Here is a 23946-nt window from a genome sequence, read left to right as displayed (position 1 = left end):
TCTGAGTCAAAGATAGCAATTTATCTTTGATTAAATTAAACGTTTAGCTAATCTGAGTAAAAGGTAGCAATTTATCTTTGATTAAATTAAATGTTTAGCTAATCTGAGTAAAAGGTAGCAATTTATCTTTGACTAAACTAAAAGTTTAGCTAATCTGAGTCAAAGATAGCAATTTATCTTTGATTAAATTAAAAGTTTAATCTGAGTAAAAGGTAGCAATTTATCTTTGACTAAACTAAAAGTTTAGCTAATCTGAGTCAAAGATAGCAATTTATCTTTGACTAAATTAAATGTTTAGCTAATCTGAGTCAAAGATAGCAATTTATCTTTGATTAAATTAAAAGTTTAGCTAATCTGAGTAAAAGGTAGCAATTTATCTTTGACTAAACTAAAAGTTTAGCAAATCTGAGTAAAAGGTAACAATTTATCTTTGACTAAACTAAAAGTTTAGCAAATCTGAGTAAAAGGTAATTTATCTTGACTAAACTAAAAGTTTAGCTAATCTGAGTCAAAGATAGCAATTTATCTTTGATTAAATTAAACGTTTAGCTAATCTGAGTAAAAGGTAGCAATTTATCTTTGATTAAATTAAATGTTTAGCTAATCTGAGTAAAAGGTAGCAATTTATCTTTGACTAAACTAAAAGTTTAGCAAATCTGAGTAAAAGGTAATTTATCTTGACTAAACTAAAAGTTTAGCTAATCTGAGTCAAAGATAGCAATTTATCTTTGATTAAATTAAATGTTTAGCAAATCTGAGTAAAAGGTAGCAATTTATCTTTGACTAAACTAAAAGTTTAGCAAATCTGAGTAAAAGGTAATTTATCTTGACTAAACTAAAAGTTTAGCTAATCTGAGTCAAAGATAGCAATTTATCTTTGATTAAATTAAACGTTTAGCTAATCTGAGTAAAAGGTAGCAATTTATCTTTGATTAAATTAAATGTTTAGCTAATCTGAGTAAAAGGTAGCAATTTATCTTTGACTAAACTAAAAGTTTAGCTAATCTGAGTCAAAGATAGCAATTTATCTTTGATTAAATTAAAAGTTTAATCTGAGTAAAAGGTAGCAATTTATCTTTGATTAAACTAAATGTTTAGCTAATCTGAGTCAAAGATAGCAATTTATCTTTGATTAAATTAAAAGTTTAATCTGAGTAAAAGATAGCAATTTATCTTTGATTAAACTAAAAGTTTAGCTAATCTGAGTAAAAGATAGCAATTTATCTTTGATTAAATTAAAAGTTTAATCTGAGTAAAAGGTAGCAATTTATCTTTGACTAAACTAAAAGTTTAGCTAATCTGAGTCAAAGATAGCAATTTATCTTTGATTAAATTAAATGTTTAGCAAATCTGAGTAAAAGGTAGCAATTTATCTTTGACTAAACTAAAAGTTTAGCAAATCTGAGTAAAAGGTAATTTATCTTGACTAAACTAAAAGTTTAGCTAATCTGAGTCAAAGATAGCAATTTATCTTTGATTAAATTAAACGTTTAGCTAATCTGAGTAAAAGGTAGCAATTTATCTTTGATTAAATTAAATGTTTAGCTAATCTGAGTAAAAGGTAGCAATTTATCTTTGACTAAACTAAAAGTTTAGCTAATCTGAGTCAAAGATAGCAATTTATCTTTGATTAAATTAAAAGTTTAATCTGAGTAAAAGGTAGCAATTTATCTTTGACTAAACTAAAAGTTTAGCTAATCTGAGTCAAAGATAGCAATTTATCTTTGACTAAATTAAATGTTTAGCTAATCTGAGTCAAAGATAGCAATTTATCTTTGATTAAATTAAAAGTTTAGCTAATCTGAGTAAAAGGTAGCAATTTATCTTTGACTAAACTAAAAGTTTAGCAAATCTGAGTAAAAGGTAACAATTTATCTTTGACTAAACTAAAAGTTTAGCAAATCTGAGTAAAAGGTAATTTATCTTGACTAAACTAAAAGTTTAGCTAATCTGAGTAAAAGGTAACAATTTATCTTTGACTAAACTAAAAGTTTAGCAAATCTGAGTAAAAGGTAATTTATCTTGACTAAACTAAACGTTTAGCTAATCTGAGTCAAAGATAGCAATTTATCTTTGATTAAATTAAACGTTTAGCTAATCTGAGTAAAAGGTAGCAATTTATCTTTGATTAAATTAAATGTTTAGCTAATCTGAGTAAAAGGTAGCAATTTATCTTTGACTAAACTAAAAGTTTAGCTAATCTGAGTCAAAGATAGCAATTTATCTTTGATTAAATTAAAAGTTTAATCTGAGTAAAAGGTAGCAATTTATCTTTGACTAAACTAAAAGTTTAGCTAATCTGAGTCAAAGATAGCAATTTATCTTTGACTAAATTAAATGTTTAGCTAATCTGAGTCAAAGATAGCAATTTATCTTTGATTAAATTAAAAGTTTAGCTAATCTGAGTAAAAGATAGCAATTTATCTTTGACTAAATTAAAAGTTTAGCTAATCTGAGTCAAAGATAGCAATTTATCTTTGATTAAATTAAAAGTTTAGCTAATCTGAGTAAAAGGTAGCAATTTATCTTTGATTAAATTAAAAGTTTAGCTAATCTGAGTCAAAGATAGCAATTTATCTTTGATTAAATGAAAAGTTTAATCTGAGTCAAAGATAGCAATTTATCTTTGGCTAAATTAAATGTTTAGCTAATCTGAGTCAAAGATAGCAATTTATCTTTGACTAAACTAAAAGTTTAGCTAATCTGAGTAAAAGGTAGCAATTTATCTTTGACTAAACTAAAAGTTTAGCAAATCTGAGTCAAAGATAGCAATTTATCTTTGACTAAGATAAAAGTTTAGCTAATCTGAGTCAAAGATAGCAATTTATCTTTGATTAAATTAAAAGTTTAGCTAATCTGAGTCAAAGATAGCAATTTATCTTTGATTAAATTAAAAGTTTAGCTAATCTGAGTAAAAGGTAGCAATTTACTCATCTTCAACCGCTTACTCCAATAAATAGCACCGTGGGGTATTTTCAATATTTCCAAAAACGTTTCTGTATTTTTTAAAAACCCTGCTTGTATTTTTTACTCAGCATCTATTTAAACCATAAACAAGAAAGACGACGTTTCAAGGAGCTTTGGTTTTAAATGTGACAACAGTAACAATACAAGGAGATTTAAAAAATGTAAGCGCTACATTATCTGTTTTTCAAGTGGTTTAAAAGGTGAAACATGAGTAAATGTCGCCCTCTAGAGGCGTTATGACGCTTAAGACGGAACAGGAAGATTCCAAAGTGAAAGTGTTTGAGCGTCACGTCGGACACGAGATGCCACCGTGGAACGAGATGACGGAAGAGAGATGACAGTAGAAAGATGACGGGAGAGAGATGACGGGACCTCCAGGGTTCTATAAAACGGAGTCCTGCGGTCCCAAACTTCATTCCAACACAAACATGGGAGTGTTTCTGTCTCACATCTGGTCCCGCTTCACCGCCAAGAGAGCCGTCAGGATCCTCATGGGTGAGATTCAGTGACAGTTATTTTTGTAATTTTTAATGAATGAGATTTAGAGACATTTTTGTAACATTGAATGTAATTTTTAATGAATGCGATTTACTGACAGTTATTTTTGTAATTTTTAATGAATGAGATTGAGACATTTTTGTAACATTTAATGTCATTTTTAATGAATGAGATTTACTAACATTTATTTTTGTAACATTTAATGTCATTTTTAATTCATGAGATCTCGAGACATTGTAACATTTAATGTCATTTTTAATTAATGACTGAGACATTTATTTTGTAATTTTAATGTAATTTTTAATTGAGATTTCAAGACATTGTAACATTTAATGTCATTTTTAATTAATGAGATTTAGTGACACTTATTTAATAAGATTCAACCTCATTATTAATAAGATTTAAAGTTGTTTATTAAGATTAGAACAGGAGTCTAACTACAATTTATCTTCCATGTAACTAATGCTGGGTGTATTTACTGACTCATTATTTAGTAGCAATAATAATTATAATACCGTCCACCACATTAGACTATATAAGCTGTAAGATCGTTATTGTCATAATCAGTTTGGTGATGATTTATTTTCCCTTTAGAAAACAGCCAAAATGAAGAAATGACATTACTCTGTGAAACCTTCACGCTGTTTCATCCAACATTTTTTTGGATTTACAAACAGCCGGAGCAGGAATATTTTTGTTTGACTGCTATCTGACATTTCTGATGACATCACAGAATGCGACATAATTACGATGTTTAAACACATTATCATTATTATTTTGTTTAAATGTTGAATTGACCTGAGCAGGTTTTAAAGCCTGAAAACTAAGAATGGAAATAAGATTTGCTTTATGTCTTTTCTCGTTGATTTCTCTGCTACAGGCGACCAATCACAGCCTTCCATATTACTAACATGTTTATTGTTGTTGTTGTTGCTGCAGTGGGTCTGGATGCAGCAGGAAAAACCACCCTGCTGTACCGACTGAAGCTCGCCGAGGTCGTAACCACCATCCCAACTATCGGTCAGTCGAAATCCACCAGACATCATCTCGCCAGTTAACATCCAGACAAACATCTCAGCAATTAAACAACAGCAAATGATTAAAATCAAGTGTTACTTTAACTATGTCGCTGTGTGTGTGTGTGTGTGTGTGTGTGTACGTGTACACAGGTTTTAACGTGGAAACTGTCGAGTACAAGAACATCAGCTTTACAGTTTGGGATGTAGGAGGTCAAACCATCATTAGACCTCTGTGGAGACATTACTACATCAACACCCAGGTACTACTACTAATAATAATACTACATCAACACCCAGGTACTACTACTAATAATAATACTACATCAACACCCAGGTACTACTACTAATAATAATACTACATCAACACCCAGGTACTACTACTACATCAACGCCCAGGTACTACTACTACTACTAATACTACATCAACACCCAAGTACAACTACTAATACTACATCAACGACCAGGTACTACTACTAATAATAATACTACATCAACACCCAGGTACTACTACTACATCAACGCCCAGGTACTACTACTACTACTAATACTACATCGACACCCAAGTACAACTACTAATACTACATCAACGACCAGGTACTACTACTACATCAACGACCAGGTACTACTACTACATCAACGACCAGGTACTACTACTACATCAACACCCAGGTACTACTACTACATCAACGCCCAGGTACTACTACTACTACTAATACTACATCGACACCCAAGTACAACTACTAATACTACATCAACACCCAGGTACTACTACTAATAATAATACTACATCAACACCCAGGTACTACTACTACATCAACGCCCAGGTACTACTACTACTACTAATACTACATCGACACCCAAGTACAACTACTAATACTACATCAACGACCAGGTACTACTACTACATTAACGACCAGGTACTACTACTACATCAACGACCAGGTACTACTACTACATTAACGACCAGGTACTACTACTACATCAACGACCAGGTACTACTACTACTACTACTACTACATCGACACCCAGGTACAACTACTAATACTACATAAACACCCAAGTACAACTACTAATACTACATAAACACCCAAGTACAACTACTAATACTACATAAACACCCAAGTACAACTACTAATACTACATAAACACCCAGGTACTACTACTACATCGACGCCCAGGTACTACTACTAATAATAATACTACATCGACACCCAAGTACAACTACTAATACTACATCGACACCCAAGTACAACTACTAATACTACATCAACGCCCAGGTACTACTACTAATACTACATAAACACCCAGGTACTACTACTACATCAACGCCCAGGTACTACTACTAATAATAATATTACATCAACGCCCAGGTACTACTACTAATAATAATATTACATCAACACCCAGGTACTACTACTACTAATATTACATCAACACCCAGGTACTACTACTACTAATACTACATCAACACCCAGTTACTACTATTACTGCATCAACACCCAGGTACTACCACAACATCAACACGCAGGTACTACTACTACTACTACCAATATTACATCAACACCCAGGTACTACTACTGCTACTACATCAACACCCAGGTACTACTACTACTAATACTGCATCAACACCCAGGTACTGCTACTACTAATACGTCTTCAACACCCAGGTACTGCTACTACTAATACGTCTTCAATACCAAGGTACTACTACAAATACTACACCAACACCCAGGTACTGCTACTACTAATACTACACCAACACCCAGGTACTACTACTACTAATACTACACCAACACCCAGGTACTACTACTACTAATACTACACCAACACCCAGGTACTACTACTACTAATACTACACCAACACCCAGGTACTACTACTACTAATACTACATCAACACCCAGGTACAACTACTACTAATACTACATCAACACCCAGGTACTACCACAACATCAACACGCAGGTACTACTACTACCAATATTACATCAACACCCAGGTACTACTACTGCATCAACACCCAGGTACTGCCACTACTAATACTACATCAACACCCAGGTACAACTACTAATAATAATACTAATATTACATCAACACCCAGGGACTACTACTAATACTAATATTACATCAACACCCAGGTACTACAACTAATACTAATACTACACCAACACCCAGGTACTACAACTAATACTAATACTACACCAACACCCAGGTACTACAACTAATACTAATACTACACCAACACCCAGGTACTACTACTAATACTAATATTACATCAACACCCAGGTACTACTACTAATACTAATACTACACCAACGCCCAGGTACTACAACTAATACTACACCAACCCACAGGTACTACCACTAATACTACACCAACCCACAGGTACTACCACTAATACTACACCAACCCACAGGTACTACCACTAATACTACACCAACACACAGTTACCTCCCCTAACATCAACATGCAACTACTACTGCTACTACATCAACACCCAGGTACTACTAATACTAATAATACTACATCAACACCCAGGTACTACTATTACTGCATCAACACTCAGTTACTATCACTACTAATACTACACTAACACCCTTACTACTACTACTACTACTACTACATCAACACCCAGGTACTACTACTAATACTGGATCAACACCCAGGTACTGCTACTAATACTACATCAACGCCCAGGTACTACTACTAATACTACACCAACACACAGGTACTACTACTAATACTACATCAACACCCAGGTACAACTACTACTAATAATACTAATATTACATCAACACCCAGGTACTACTACTAATACTACACCAACACACAGGTACTACTACAAATACTACACCAACACCGAGGTACTACTAGTAATACTACATCAACACCCAGGTACTACTAGTAATACTACATCAACACCCAGGTACTACTAATAATAATAATACTACATCGACACCCAGGTACAACTACTAATACTAATATTACATCAACACCCAGGTACTACTACTAATACTACATCAACACCCAGGTACTACTACTAATACTACATCAACACCCAGGTACTACTACTAATACTACATCAACACCCAGGTACTACTACTAATACTACATCAACACCCAGGTACAACTACTACTAATAATACTAATATTACATCAACACCCAGGTACTACTACTAATACTACACCAACACACAGGTACTACTACAAATACTACACCAACACACAGGTACTACTAGTAATACTACATCAACACCCAGGTACTACTAGTAATACTACATCAACACCCAGGTACTACTAGTAATACTACATCAACACCCAGGTACTACTAATAATAATAATACTACATCGACACCCAGGTACAACTACTAATACTAATATTACATCAACACCCAGGTACTACTACTAATACTACATCAACACCCAGGTACTACTACTAATACTACATCAACACCCAGGTACTACTGCTACTATTAATACTGCATCAACACCCAGGTACTACTGCTAATACTAATACTACACCAACACCCAGGCACTACTACAAATACTACACCAACACCCAGGCACTACCACTACTAATACCACACCAACACACAGGCACTACCACTACTAATACTACACCAACACACAGGTACTACTACTAATAATAATACTAATACTACATCAACACCCAGGTACTACTACTAATACTAATACTACACCAACGCCCAGGTACTACTACTAATACTACACCAACCCACAGGTACTACCACTAATATTACACCAGTGCCCAGGTACTACTACTAATACTACATCAACACCCAGGTACTACTACTAATACTACAACACCCAGGTACTACTTCTACTAATACTACATCAACACCCAGGTACTACTTCTACTAATACTGCATCAACACCCAGGTACTACTGCTAATACTAATACTACACGAACACCCAGGTACTACTACTACTAGTATTACATCAATACCCAGGTAATACTACTAATACTACATCAACACCCAGGTACCACTACTAATACTGCATCAGCACCCAGGTACCACTGCTAATACTACACCAACACCCAGGCACTACTACAAATACTACACCAACACCCAGGCACTACCACTACTAATACCACACCAACACACAGGCACTACCACTAATACTACACCAACGCCCAGGCACTACTACTAATACTACACCAACGCCCAGGCACTACTACTAATACTACACCAACCCACAGGTACTACCACTAATACTACACCAACGCCCAGGCACTACTACTAATACTACACCAACCCACAGGTACTACCACTAATACTACACCAACCCACAGTTACTACCCCTAATACTACATCAACATGCAGGTACTACCCCTAATACTACATCAACATGCAGGTACTACTACTGCTACTACATCAACACCCAGGTACTACTAATACTAATAATACTACATCAACACCCAGTTACTACTATTACTGCATCAACACTCAGGTACTATCACTACTAATACTACACTAACACCCCTACTACTACTACTACTACTACTACTACATCAACACCCAGGTACTACCACAACATCAACACGCAGGTACTACTACTACCAATACTACACCAACACCCAGGCACTACTACAAATACCACACCAACACCCAGGCACTACCACTAATACCACACCAACACACAGGCACTACTACTAATACTACACCAACGCCCAGGTACTACCACTAATACTACACCAACGCCCAGGTACTACCACTAATACTACACCAACCCACAGGTACTACCACTAATACTACACCAACACACAGTTACCTTCCCTAATACTACATCAACATGCAACTACTACTGCTACTACATCAACACCCAGGTACTACTAATACTAATAATACTACATCAACACCCAGGTACTACTACTACTAATACTGCATCAACACGCAGGTACTGCTACTACTAATACGTCTTCAATACCCAGGTACTACTACAAATACTACACCAACACCCAGGTACTACTAGTAATACTACATCAACACCCAGGTACTACTACTACTAATACTACATCAACACCCAGGTACTACTACTACTAATACTACATCAACACCCAGGTACTACCACAACATCAACACGCAGGTACTACTACTACCAATATTACATCAACACCCAGGTACTGCCACTACTAATACTGCATCAACACCCAGGTACTACTACTAATACTACACCAACACCCAGGTACTACTACTAATACTACATCAACACCCAGGTACTACCACAACATCAACACGCAGGTACTACTACTACCAATATTACATCAACACCCAGGTACTGCCACTACTAATACTGCATCAACACCCAGGTACTACTACTAATACTACACCAACACCCAGGTACTACTACTAATACTACATCAACACCCAGGTACTACAACCCCAATTCCAATGAAGTTGGGACGTTGTGTGAAATGTAAATAAAAACAGAAGATAGTTCTGTTCAAACTGACACTGTTTGTCTTCTAGGGTCTGATTTTTGTGGTCGACAGCAACGATCGCGAGAGGATTAAAGAAGCCGCTGAGGAGCTGCACATGATGGTATCTCAGCTTTTCAATGCTCCTCCCATCAGCTCAGACTCCACCCCTAAACCCAGAGCTTTTCTCATCCTAGCATGGTGCACACAACGCCACCTAGAGGACAAATAATGTATTTCTGCACAAATCTGACTCCGCCCCTTCAGTGTCATGCAGTGATTGGCCAGGAAACGCTGTCCGTTTTACAAACATTATTCCAGTTATTTCTTCAGTGGATTAAAAAAGAGAAAACAGTTCTGGAAAACTGATAAGGATTTATGGTGTGCTGACCTCCATTTGGTTTCCCTCACAGGAAGTTTTTAAAACTCATTGTTAATACCGCTGCTCACAATGGAGGCACTCGGCTCATGCTAACATTAGCCTGCTAGCATGTGGTGCTTCTTAGCATCACAATATGTGCTGCAGATGTAATGTGTTTTCAACAAATTATTTTAAACTGATTAATCATTATTATGACATTAAAAAAGTACCAAGTAGGAAATCTGATTCCTCGTGGCATTTTCTTTTCTTCTGATTGGAAATAGGAACTTCAAAGTCCCAGATGTCATTGAATGCATCGTCATCTCTACAGTCATTTCAGTAGAAATAATCAGGAAAAGTGACTTTTGTCAGATTCACTTTTTTGTTCGTGAAGTTAAAATGTAACAGATGCAATTCAAACTGTTAACGTTTTATTTCAAACATCGTGATAATTCCATCGTCATTATGTCCTGCAGTTGGAGGCCGATGAGCTGAGGGGCGTGGCCTTACTGGTGTTAGCCAATAAGCAGGACCTGCCCCGAGCCATGTCCATCAGTGACATCACTGATGGTTTGAGCCTATCAAGAGTCTCACAGCCGGTAGGTGACCTGATCCAGACTGTGCCTGTTTGACCCTTTGACATCACATGACCCTGACGGTAGCCTGTCTGTCTGTTGTGTGCAGTGGTTGGTGCAGGCGTCCTGCGCTGTCAGCGGCGCCGGTCTGGCCGAGGGTTTGGACTGGCTCTCAGACCAGATCCTCAAAGAGTAGAACCTGGATCTAAAGTCGTGACTTCCAGCTGATCCGGTAAATCCAGAACAAACTGATGATCCATCGTGGGACTGCTGCCTTCACTGTATACAAAAAAAAAAAAAACAACACTGTAGATCTCAGCTTCTGTGGTTTGGAAGCAGCAAAAGAAAAGAAAAAACAAAAAACATTTTTTAAATGAAGTAAGAAGAATATTGAGGCTTTTCAGGTTTCAAATCCCATAAAACCTCGGAGAGGTCGTTGCGCTGCGAGATCTCATTAACATTGAGATGCTCTGATCAGGCTTCACTTTAACCACTGCACACGGACAACACCATTAACATCGCAACATTGCGCTTATTAAATTCCACGCAGATTAAACCTAAGACACAGATTTTTTGTTATAATTGTTTTAGCAAGTTTTCAGGGTATCATGCAGCAGTCTCTTATTAACGTGATGAAAAGCATTAAAAAATGACATTTTTGTAGTATAATATTCAATTACAATTGTCATCGTGTGGATTCTCTATCTTGTTTTGACTGCAGCGACTCTCTGGCACGCAAGGGATTATGGGATACATGAAAACCCCGAATTGGTCTTGATTAGTCACAGTTTGTTTAGATTAATGCCACTATGCAGAAAACATCCTAAAATATGAAACATTCCGAGTGTGGAATTCTTTCTCACGGTAGGAATGTCTCACTGTATGACAAATTAAAACATTAAAATGTTTTAGACATCAAGGACAGATTTTGTTGTATAGTGAGCTCACACTCAAGATGACAATTTTTTATCCGGTCGTATTTTTGACTGGGGCATATTTAGTAAAATAAATAAAGTTACTTTTTGCTGCTGACGTCATGAAGAAAGTAGTATATGATCAATATGATTTAGAAATTATTATAAAAAAATCCTAAAAACAAGTTTTCTGCTAAAATCAGTCAATTTTTTAAGATTATTGATGTATTTTTATCTGTACGTGAACCTGATTTAACTGTTTTTAGAAGAAAAACATTTTAAAAACTAGACTTTGTGATGTTTTAAAGTCACATATGATCATTTATATTTTGACACTTATTAAATTACTTTTGATATGTATATTTTTCTCTGGGACACAAAGTCTGGAAGTTATTTTTAACTTTGTCTTTGGGTAAATTTGCACTTTAGAAGACTTTAAAGTTTGTTGTTGCTGCATTAATTTGAATATTGTTTTATGTTGTTTATTCTCATTTTGTTTGCATTTAATCTTCTGTAAATTTTAATAATTTTTTTTTATTCTGCAATAAATTGTGTCAACCTGAATGAATAATTGTATGAGTAATTTTGTAGTAATTGAAAATACGGTTTTCTCTACATTTATAATATCAGATTACAACAACACTAACTGACACATTAAGTAACATTTTTCATATGGTACATTACTGTTAACATGATTAGATATTTGGCAGAAATGTGTTAAAGACTTTAAATTAATGCTTTGTCACTTCCTGTAGCTAATGAGTGCTAATGAGCACATTCAGCTTCACTACAGAAACATATAAAGTAGTTCAACCTGCATAAAGTTTTAATGCCGCGTTATGTCGTATTAACAGTTAAATTATTTTTAAAATAATAATTCTCCCTTTATTCACCATTTAGTTGCATTGCTTTAGCTAACCAAGCTAGTTACATGGCAAACAAATTATCTGAGAACGTTAAATCAACCATTTCACACAAGCACAAAGCCTAAAGGTCAATTTCATGAGTAAATCATAAAGTCAACGTTATAATAATAAATTGTTGTTTTTATAATACTCTGCAATATTTCAGTTTTGACTCACTAAATTTCTGAAAATGACATTTTCCAATAATCTGACAATTTAACATGTTTATTTTTTTTTTCAGGTTTCCTCTTGTTTCTTCTGAGTCTTTTTTTCTTTGTCACTCTTGTTTTGTATTTTGAACAAAGTTTCAGATTATTTACTTTAAAAAGGAAAGAAACAAAGATAATTAAGAAGATGTGGCAAAATTTCAAACTTCTTTCTTTTGAAATGTTTTAATTCCAGGCAGTATTTTTGAAAGAGGCAAAAACACTCTTTCCAAAAAAAATCCTTCAAATTCAAAATGGTTAATAGTTTTTTGTTGCCACTTTCAATAAAAGAAATCTGAAGGTTTGATTTCCTTCAGTACCAACATTATGTTAATTAATATACACAATAAAAATTAAATAAAATAAAAAAGGTCACAAATGATTCATGAAACCTTAATGTGTCACGTGAAGTTTTCTTTGGTTAAATCCTCATTTTTGCTGCAGTTTGTTTGAGACCCAGAATGGCGACATTTGTCTGCTCACGTTCACGTTATAAGAAAAAAAAAACAAACAAACAAAAACCCGACGCACACTTTACTTCCCCCCCTCTTCTTCTCAGGTGCTAATATCATCTGAAACTGTACAGTTAATGTGCCCTTAAAACTGTTAGTACAACAATAAATTTAAAGTGAAAATAAAATCTGCCAAACAACATGGCTACTGGATGACATCTAAACTACTCATTTGTGCTTTAAAAACACCTACACAAAATATTGAAAGGTTAGCATAACAGGTATTTTTTTAAACCATAAAAGCACTTTGACCCCAAATGGAAGTAGCATAAAAAAATTTAATTAAGCAAACAACCTTTGACATGTAAACTCACACCAACATCCAATCACAAGCCATCCTGATCCTGCTAACACTGGATGCAAAGGACACCAACGGTGTCCATCTATGAGCCCATTTTATAAAGATTCTGCTCTACTAAAGTATAACCTGTTCCAATAATACTTAAAAAGAATTTACAGTCAGCTGTAAAATAACAACAAAAAATAATAATTGTTAATTTATTCAAGTTGTGATTAAAGTAGCATAGCTAGCTAGGATGGGTAGCTAGCATGTAGCTTACTAGAGGGGGAAGATGCTCAAATAATACTAAGTCCCTTCAGCTGCCCCCTCCTTTTTACAGCAGAGCCAAGGTGGATCTGCTTGCTGATTTGGCACAAGTTTTACGCCGCATGCCCTTCCTGACACAACTCCACATTACATGGAGAAACGTGGTAGGGGTGGAGTTTGAACAGAGAACCTTCCACACTGAAACAAAGTCCACTAACTACTTGGCCACCATGGTGAACGTGAGGCAGGTTATCTAGCTTTGAGGTTTTACTATGTAACTTTGTCAGTCAATAAAAAAAATTTTCTAAAACATTTTTTCAAGAACATCGGTCAGAAATTGCAAGAATTTCTGTCAGTTGCACAAACTAAGGAAGAAATCAAGTTGAGGTTCTCAAGTGTAGGGGAAACGTCTGGGGTGTCAACTGAGTCTTTGGGTTCTTGATAACATGTTCTGAAGGATGGATAACTTGGTCCATTATAGGTCTTCAACCAGATGTACAAGTGAATATCATCTGCATATTAGCAATGATTTGAGGAGTCCAAGTGGATGTCCAGAGCAAACAAAACAGGCAGAACCTTGAGGCACACCTCAGAATGGCAGTAGGGCACAGAATCAGCAGCACTGACTGAAAACCTGTGAGTGACATAGAAAGTAAGAAAACCTGGACAGCCCAACCCTGGTCCACAGTCTTTCAATTAGGATACAATAATCTGTTTCAAAAGCTGCAGAAAGTCTCAACAGCAAACTACCTGCTGTTAGCATAATGTGCCAAAACCTGTTCAGACGTCTGAGCTGTGTAGCCACCACGTCATGGCAGTTTGATATTTGGAGACAAAAAAACAAAAAAAAAACTGTATTTAGCTACAACAGAATAATATGGTTAGCACAATTGCCTCACAGCAAGAAGGTCATGGGTTCAATTCTGTGTTCTCCCCGTGTTTGCGTGGGTTCTCTCTGGGTGCTCCGGCTTCCTCCCACATTCAAAGACACGCAGGTCAGGTTGATTGGAAACTGAATTGTCTGTAGGTGGGCGTGTGAACGTGTTTGCTTGTCTGTATGTGGCCCTGTGACAGACTGGAGTCCTGTCCAGGGTGAACCCCAAGTAAGCAGTTAATGATGAGTGAGTGAGAGAGAATAATATGGACCATTAAATTGGATTTTTTTTTTTGCAGTTGTAATTATGTGGGAACTGTAGGCAGAGAGCCGCTGCAGTAATCACTGAGCTGAGATCCAGATTAGGAGAGTGAAAATACAGAAAACAGACCGACTGACAAACACCGACTGTGGGACTCAACATAAACCCCCTGAGGCCGAATGGACAGAAGTCTTAATGACCAATGAACGAGGGCGAATGTTGCCCTGAACAGAACGGCTGCAAACGCGATGTTCCGTCAGCAACTATCAGTCAAACGTTTGAACCCATTTGCAAAGTGAGGGCAGTGCAAAGAAACAAGCTGGAAATGTCAACAAACGAGGAGCCACATTCATTCTGATAACGAACCTAACGAGCCTGTCCAGGACCACCGTCACAAATAACATCAAGCAGCCAGAAGTTCCACCAGCGTCCAGCCCCGCAGAGTCGCTACAGAAAATCTATTTGATCAATTCTCAGTATCAACCAGCAAGTTGTTGGCTTTTATTGCAAAGTCAAAGTAACTGAAACAAGTGGCTGCCTGGAAGGAAGGAAGGAAAGAAAAAGCCACATTAAAAAATGAAATCCAAGATTTTTTATTTTGGAAGTTAGTCGGGGCTAAAGCTGAAACTAATAACTTACGTCATTTCCCTTTTTAATATCTTGATTAGTTAATTGATTGTTAGTGTAGAAAAACATCAGGAAGAAACAATCACACGTTTTCAGAACCCAAAGATTTTAAATTTTCAGCGGTAAAAACGGGGTAAAGGTCATACCGGAAAAGCTGGAGACAGAATGTTTGGTGTTCACCCACTCAAACTAGCAACCTGTTACTTTTCTGCGCATCATGAATTGTTCATTTTTAAAATAAGAGAGAAGCGCTCAGACATCCCATTTACCCCCCAAAAAACAAAAAAAAAACAAAAACCAGAACGTTCATCTCCCGCCATCGTCTTTCAGCACGATGTTGTGTCCCGTCAGGGGGCGTGGCTTAGCGGTTACCCCTCAGTTTTCCGAACAGCTGGCAGCGTAGAACAGCGCATAGCTGTGTCCAAACCAGCATTCTGCATTTACGCATGTTTACAATATTGTCTCATTTTCTATGATTATAACCTTACAGAATAAGTGAGGCTGATTTCTGCCTCTGGGTGGCGCCGGGATAAAAAGCAGCTTTTTTTTTTCCCCAAACACACAAAAAGATGAGTCCGCAATGAGACGCCTGCACACCGAACCGTTCTCCAGGGGAAGCATGTTGAATTTAGCCTCCGTTTCCAGAGTAACAGCCACCACCTGAACCATCAGAGTCCAGCAGACAGGGGGCGCATGTTCTTTAACCCCCAGCAGCCCGTGCGGGTGGTGTTTCCGATTCCTGAGCGGGTTCTCAACAGCACTAGCGCTGCCGTGTCCAGGAGTAAAAAACACACACCCCCAGGTTGTGTTAGGCGTCCGACTCCCCCTTCCTCCTCTCCTCCTCCCCCGCGTCGCTGTCTTCCACTTGGCTGTTGCCGAGCACGAGGAACTGTCCGTCAGAGGCAGAGGGGTTGCCCGGGCGACTGGAGGCGGCAATCAAACGGCTCTGCTCCTCCAGGTCCTGCAGCCGCAAAGAGGAAAAAGGAAGTTGAAGTGTTACATTAGGATGAGATGCACAAGTGCATTTCTACCTAAAGGTTAAAGGTCACCTTTTCTATCTGTCTCTGCTTGCTGAGCTCCTCCTGCTGTTTCTCTTTGGCCTTGTCGTGCTCCTTCTTCTTCTCCACAGCCTGACGGTCCTACAACAGACAGACTGAAGGTGGTCACACAGGAAACCTCAGACAGGATCAGATTAAAGTTACTAATGTTGACAGGAGGACATGTTCGATCCCTGAGGGAACTCTGATCGTCATCCGAAGGAGTCGCAACGCAGGACGTGGACCTGTGGAATCCAGGCTGAGCTCCATGTGGTTCTGATGTGGGACAGTCTGTGTCCATTTGTGAGTCAGGTATCATCCCAACAGACTGGAAGACAGGACTTAATGTCCCACTCTAGAAAGGACCACTGGAACTCTCACAACTACAAGGACGTTACACCGCGGGATTCAGTGCTGCCGTGTGCCACTCAGTGACGGGAGCAGGTCATCTTCACACGTGGTAAGAGTGTTAGCATTAGCCAGGGCGTCCTTCTGCTGGGCATCAGCCAGCGTGTTATTCTACCCTATTATTGTGCCAAGTGGACCTGATCAGTCTGCTACCTGGACCTGATGTGGATCGAGTCATTGAGTGAGTTAGTAAAAGCCAAGTACGCGAGTCTAAAGTCTTACCAGCTCAGAGTGGAAAGCGATCTGCTTGGCCAGACTGACACTGTCACAGATCTGAAAGAAGAAGAGAACAAAAGCACTAAGACGCTTTACGGGTAAATAGAAGCAGTACGTGCACACACGGGTTAGTGGTCAAAACCTTCTCTCCGTCGTTGTTGGACTCAAAGATGTAGCAGAGAGCCCGGCTGTCACCGCGTGGTGACTGCAGAATGAACCCAAACAGCCTCTTGTTGTCCTGATGGGACAAACAACGACCCACACTGGACAGCGGGAACTACAGGAGCCAAGACCAACAACAACAAAAAAGAAAAAAAAAAAAAAAAAAAAGAAAAAAAGTTGACTGACTAATGGGAAAGAAAACCTCAGAAAGCTTTGTGAGACCATCCAGAGCTCAGCTTACCCTGAGCCGGGTCACTTGTGTCTGAGGATCAATCAGCCTGAAAGACAAAACAGATCAGACACCATGAGTCCCTGAACCCCCCAGGAAGGGCTGCCAAAAGTCATCATCCTCACACCAACAGCACGGGGCAGCAAATGCCCACATTTCACAATTAAATCCTCAAATCTGTTCAGAGAAATAAAAATCAAAGGCTGACTCGGTCAGCTAGAGATTCATGAGCAAGCTGACAAAATGAACCCAAGAACAGGAACGATGCATTAAATAAAGTCAAAACCCTCCAAACAGCTTAGGAGGAGTTGTTCCGACATGATTCCTCTACTGCTGTTTGTACTGGTACAAACCCTGTGGTTCTTACTTGAGGCAGTCGCAGGTGACCAGCAGGTGCGACTCGGTCATCCTGAAGATGTTGTGGATGGCTCTGGCAGCAAGAATCTGCCTCATGGTCTCAGAGATGACGTCTGCAGACTCGGTGCTCCGGACCTCCATGGAGCCCAGGAAACGGACAATGAAGAGCTGATGGAGGATCGAGTCTAAAACCACAGCCATGAATAAAACGCGTTAAGATCTTTTTGGTACTTTAACATATGAATGTAGATTTAGAATAAAGTTTTATAAATACTGCTTCGTGTGATTAACTACAAATGGACCAGACATAATCTACTACAATAAGCAACAGATTTGTCGTCAAGGTTCTTGAAATGGTAAATGGACTGCATTTATAATCGCACCTTTCCATCTGCATCAGATGCTCAAAGCGCTTTACAATAATGCCTCACATTCACCCCGATATCAGGGTGCTGCCAAACAAGGTGCCCACTACACACCGGGAGCACCTAGGGGATTAAGGACCTTGCCCAAGGGCCCTTAGTGATTTTCCAGTCAGGCTGGGATTTGAACCAAGGATCCTCTGGTCTCAAGCGCAACGTTTTAACCACTACACCATCACCTCAGCTAAATGGTGCAATATCTCCACTTGGTGGACATTTATGATTAATGCAGGTACAACAGAATTTTGCAAAGCACTCTTCTGATAAAATCTTTGACACTTTCATGAGTAAGTCAAGTCAAGTCAAATCTGGGAGTGTGTGCAGGTGCCACAACCGCGACACCGCGGATACTCTTTGGGTCCTGGATGACAACCAGCCATTTTTTGGTGAAATTTTATGAGTCTTAAACAATGTTCATGGTGATACACTTAAATACACTGAATTCCAAAATACATGTTTTTTTTAATCCTTAAATGTAAAGAAACAAAATGAAAGTAGATTCAATACTGCAACTAAAACTAAAAACAAACTATTTGAAATATTTTAATCATACTATAACTACGGGAAGCACAGACTAGATCACTGATTCCCAATCTTGCTCCAGGGAACCCAAAGTACTGCATTTTTTCCACTTATCCATGAACTAATCACAACAGATCTTTTCTAATTAGTACTTTGGCACCTGAGGACCAGGACTAGGAACCATGGGCAATTGTCTTTTCCATGGGATTACTGTGTTTCCATCTCACACAGCTTCATTCATAAAGTCATCAGTGGACAGTCGCACCTGACTCAATGCTCATGACAGAACTGTAGACTAAAAACTCTGTGTTTAATCAGCGGGATTGGATAAGTCCAAAGACCAGACAGACGGGTACCTTGACCATTCTCTGACGTCTCGTCTCCCGACTCGCCAAATGGATTACTCCTCCTGGAAGAACAGAGTTTAACATCAGTGAAGCCAGAAACATCTTCATTAATAACTCATGTTCACTGTGGGGATCCACGGGCTCTAGATTGGGTAGTATTTATAAAATAGGTAGCTGACATTTTTCCAAGGGCGGTAATAAATTAAGCAAAGCTTGTATAATGAGATGGAATGGTGTGTGAGTCCAGAATGTTTTTAGAACCTTAGACCTCAACAGCTGTTAGAAGAACTCAACCCTTTATTCCTGTTAAATATGTAATTTTGTAGGTTAACTTATTGTCTTAAATTGTTTAGGTTCCTCACTTTGTCAGTGTGATGTATGACACACAAGCCTAGGCTAAGCGTTAGATGGTCAAATTGATGCCGAGGTCTCACTAGACCAAGAACCATCATTTCAGTCTTGTCTGAGTTTAAAAGTAAGAAATTGATGAACATCCAGCTTTTCACTGATGCAAGGCAATCCTCTAAGGATTTTATGCGGATGAGATTACCAGCAGTTACAGGCATGTATAACTGAGTATCATCAGCATAGGAAAGAAAGGTAATCGCAAAACGCCGCAATATGTGCCCAAGGGGTGCTACATAGGGCTGAAACAATTAGTGAAGTAACTCGAATAATTTGATTACAAAAACATCTGTGCCTCGATGCTTCGTTTAAGGCCTGGTGTATGTAGTACATACGCCAGGCCTGTGTGTGACGTAGTAACGTCCCCAGAGAAAAACAGAAGAAGACTACAGCATGCGCATCACCCTGCTCAGAGTGCCGCTCTCACTGGACTGACATCTCTGCTATTTTGGAATTGTGGGATAGTTCGCGCCCACAGATTGAACTTGCCGGACTACTTGATCCACACTCACACGAGCTCCGCTATTCCCAGTTAGATCTCTTTCAGTGCAGCAGATTAAAAAAAAAAAAGTTTAAATTTTACAAGTTTGGGAAAAACTAAAAACAGAAAGCCACACCCCTTCGCCATTTTGCTTAAATGTCAAGACTTTGGCGCAGCGACATTGTGCCATCGCTTAGGGAGTGCCCTGGAGTATTGATGTTGTTTAAAAATGCAAAAGTACTTTTTATCCAACTACTCGATTAATTGCCAGAATAATCTATAACTAAAGTAACCGATAGCTGCAGCCTATATAAAGGGAGAAAAGCAGGGGGCCTAAATCTGACCACTGTGAAACCCTAAAATTTCATGTAGTGTTGTTGTACAAGAAAACACTACCCACTACACTACTATAAAGATGATCATTGTCATTATTATTATATTTTATTATTACTTCTATTTTGTCATTTGATCTTTAAATGGAACACAGTGGAAATAAGTGTTTTCAGTTTCTTGTGTCATCCATAGATTTTTATTTTTTTTTTTAAGTATTTCCAATTATATTATGTACTTGCATTTTTAGACCCTTCGGCTGCTCCCTCTCTCGGGGTCTCCACAGCAGATCCAAAGTGGATTTGCATGTTGATTTGGCACAAGTTTTACGCCGGATGCCTTTCCTGACGCAACTCCACATTACATAGAGAAATGTGGCAGAGGCGGGATTTGAACCAGGAACCATCCACAATGGAAACCAAGTGCATTAACCACTTGTCTACCACTTACATTGAAGTTACTAAATAAAATCACGCATGCATGCTTTTAATATAAAGATGATGGGCACGCCATTCCGCCCCCTGCTGGAATGGTGTGTGAGTCCAGAATGCAATTATCAACATTAGCTAATATCTGTAGTTTCTCCAAAAATGTTAGTCCTATCAAGGTTCCGTTTTGCCGCCGTTCATCCTTGACCTAAAATACATCAGCATACCAAACGCCACGTCAGTTCTCCCCAGTCACACACATGCAGAGCTTTTTATTTTTTCTAGATTCTGTTGCTTTTCATTTTTACACATGTACAGAGACAATGGCGGAAGCCTTCAAACGCAAAACGCATTTCACTCATGGTACCAGCAACATTCACAGTGTCGCAGTTGTGAATCTTGCACCGTCTCACAGTCTGTTCCGGAACACACCACCTGAAGTATGAACAACAAGACAGCATCGGGGCACAGCAGAAGTCCTTCACAGGTGCTACACCTCCTTTAGATAACCGTCTTAACTTGGGACAACGTGTCATCATCATGATCGCCCATGAACTCGCTGGCTCAACGCCATCCACATCCTCGCTAGCCATTGTTTACATGCGCTGTGAGACACCGGAACTCTGCTAGTGCCACGGTGCATTCTGGGAAGCACAGGGGGCCACCGGGGGCATTATGGGAAATACTAAAGTAAGTAAACTGAATAAACCAACTGAACAACAAAAACACAAACACTATCAACACTGTTAAACTAACATGAACCACAATAACAAAAAACCCAAACTCCCATGGTGCACTGCAGCACAACGACCATTGTTCACTGGTTAGCTAAAATCGCTAATTTCTAAAAAAATATTTGTCCTATCAACTTTGTTTTTGCAGAGTTCATCCTTGACCTAAAATGCATCAACATACCAAACGGCAAATGTCATCTCTCCCCGGGTACTGCGTGATCGAAGCCATGCATGCACAGGCCACTTGGCGATAGGGCAGTGCAGTCTTGTTTGTATCGCGGGATATGACCATATATGGGGACAGCGAGCATGAACATGGCAGAGAATCCCCGGGCAGAGTGTGGGAGTTTCAGCCCGGCTCGGTAAACTTAAAAGCATACTCGCTGTCACTGAGTGGACCAGCCGGTTTAAGATGTGACAGTTTAAAATGGTTTCCACTGAAACCATCCTCCAAATAGTTTGTGCTGAAACTCTCACATGCCACCCGGGGATTTCAGTCTCTTCACACAAACAGCATCAATTCTAACAGATAAATGGTGAACTGTTTTGTTGTTGGCTGCAGATCAACAAAGCACTTGCGAAAAGTGCATTTTTTTCAGTTTCCAGTGGAGAAGGGAAGACGAGGCAAATGGGAGATGTTGTGCGGTTAAGTGTTAGCCTACACAGCTAATCAGAGTAGCTGCATTCTCTCACCTGCACAACCGTCTCCACACGTTTGAACTCCAGGTCATAAACAAACCGCAACACACGTTCACTTTTCACCACATCGTCACTTTTTCTTTGCATTTTCACTTTGTGTGTAATTTTCCCAAAAACTCAAAGTGCTGTGTTTCTGTTTCCGGAAGTAGAGGACGCCGTTAGCACCCGCCCTCAAACGAGACTGTGCTGCCCAACTATAATATAGATGGTGAGAATTCTTTCAGGTTGGGAAGCTAAAAACCAGTGACAGATTGGGACCAGGACAGGGAAAAGGTGTGGTGGGCGTGTCATCCGTAAAGGACATGGCGCACGTTTTTTTCAAATCCCAATTCGTAAGACAACATAAAAGTACTCATGAGTGTAAGTGTCTCTGCACACGTGCAAATAATTAGTGATCTCTGATGTATTTTATTTCTCTCACTCTGAGCGTTAGCAGGTGCATTTCTGGAAAAAGTCTCATTTGACAATTCTCTGCATTTTTCAGAGTGTGACACACCTTTTAGAATTAGCAGAAACATCCCGATGACTGACACACAGAAGGAAAGAACCTCCTCCATCCGAAAATGAAGCTTCTGAGCTACTGTTCAAAAGTGATGGTTCAGATTTACAGACAGGAGACAATACACTTCACCCCGAAACGCTTATCTTTTTCAGATTGTGGGATTTTGGAACCTAAAGTGTGGTCATGCGCTGTTTTTTCAATTTATTTTCATTTATATAGCACCAAATTACAACAGAGTTGCCTCAAGGAGCTTCACACAAGTAAGGTCTAACCTTACTAACCCCCAGAGCAACAGTGGTAAGGAAAAACTCCCTATGAAGAAGAAACCTCAAGCAGACCAGACTCAAAGGGGTGACCCTCTGCTTGGGCCATGATACAGACATAAATTACAGAACAATTCACAAAATGAATATACAGGAAATGCTGTTGGTGCTCAGGACAGGAGGGTCTCCAGCACAAATACCAGAACTGTTTGTGTGGATGCTGGTTTACTGAAGCTGTGGACATGGACGTGGGGACATCTGCATGACTCTGTTTTTAACAGACTTCCTGACACACACATACAGTAGTGTTCAGAATAATAGTAGTGCTATGTGACTAAAAAGATTAATCCAGGTTTTGAGTATATTTCTTATTGTTACATGGGAAACAAGGTACCCGTAGATTCTCACAAATCCAACAAGACTAAGTATTCATGATATGTACACTCTTAAGACTATGAAATTGGGCTATTAGTAAAAAAAAAAAGTAGAAAAGGGGGTGTTCACAATAATAGTAGCATCTGCTGTTGATGCTACAAACTCAAAACTACTATGTTCAAACTGCTTTTTTAGCAATCCTGTGAATCACTAAACTAGTATTTAGTTGTATAACCACAGTTTTTCATGATTTCTTCACATCTGCCAGGCATTAATTTAGTTGGTTTGGAACCAAGATTTTGCTCGTTTACTAGTGTCCTTGGGGT

At 38.5% G+C, this 23946-nt stretch overlaps 2 protein-coding genes across 3 annotated transcripts in view; one reads left to right on the top strand and one right to left on the bottom strand.

Moving 5' to 3' along the window:
- The first annotated feature begins 3188 nt into the window (after positions 1–3188).
- Positions 3189–11214, top strand: LOC117505694 (ADP-ribosylation factor 4-like). Its single transcript, XM_034165253.1, has 6 exons — positions 3189–3462; positions 4405–4485; positions 4635–4744; positions 9973–10044; positions 10758–10880; positions 10966–11214. The coding sequence occupies exons 1-6, from the start codon at positions 3330–3332 to the stop codon at positions 11050–11052; spliced, it is 606 nt and encodes a 201-aa protein (XP_034021144.1). The 5' UTR covers positions 3189–3329; the 3' UTR covers positions 11053–11214.
- Positions 10984–23946, bottom strand: part of appl1 (adaptor protein, phosphotyrosine interaction, PH domain and leucine zipper containing 1) — a 72527-nt gene continuing 59564 nt past the window's right edge. The window contains exons 16-23 of one of the 2 annotated variants that reach the window (XM_034165241.1): positions 19413–19465; positions 18123–18297; positions 17768–17804; positions 17507–17641; positions 17371–17421; positions 16753–16842; positions 16500–16664; positions 10984–11135 (exon numbers count right to left, since the gene is read on the bottom strand). In XM_034165241.1, the coding sequence (XP_034021132.1) occupies positions 16512–16664; positions 16753–16842; positions 17371–17421; positions 17507–17641; positions 17768–17804; positions 18123–18297; positions 19413–19465 (694 nt within the window). In that variant the 3' untranslated portion in view covers positions 10984–11135; positions 16500–16511. Of the gene's footprint in view, positions 11136–15657; positions 16665–16752; positions 16843–17370; positions 17422–17506; positions 17642–17767; positions 17805–18122; positions 18298–19412; positions 19466–23946 lie in introns of those variants that run through there. The other variant, XM_034165232.1, reaches the window with a different exon arrangement.

Source organism: Thalassophryne amazonica, chromosome 3 (assembly GCF_902500255.1).
Source record: "Thalassophryne amazonica chromosome 3, fThaAma1.1, whole genome shotgun sequence".
Classification (NCBI taxonomy): domain Eukaryota; kingdom Metazoa; phylum Chordata; class Actinopteri; order Batrachoidiformes; family Batrachoididae; genus Thalassophryne; species Thalassophryne amazonica.
Note: the sequence above shows the minus strand (reverse complement) of the source record. Positions and strands in the feature narration are given on the sequence as shown.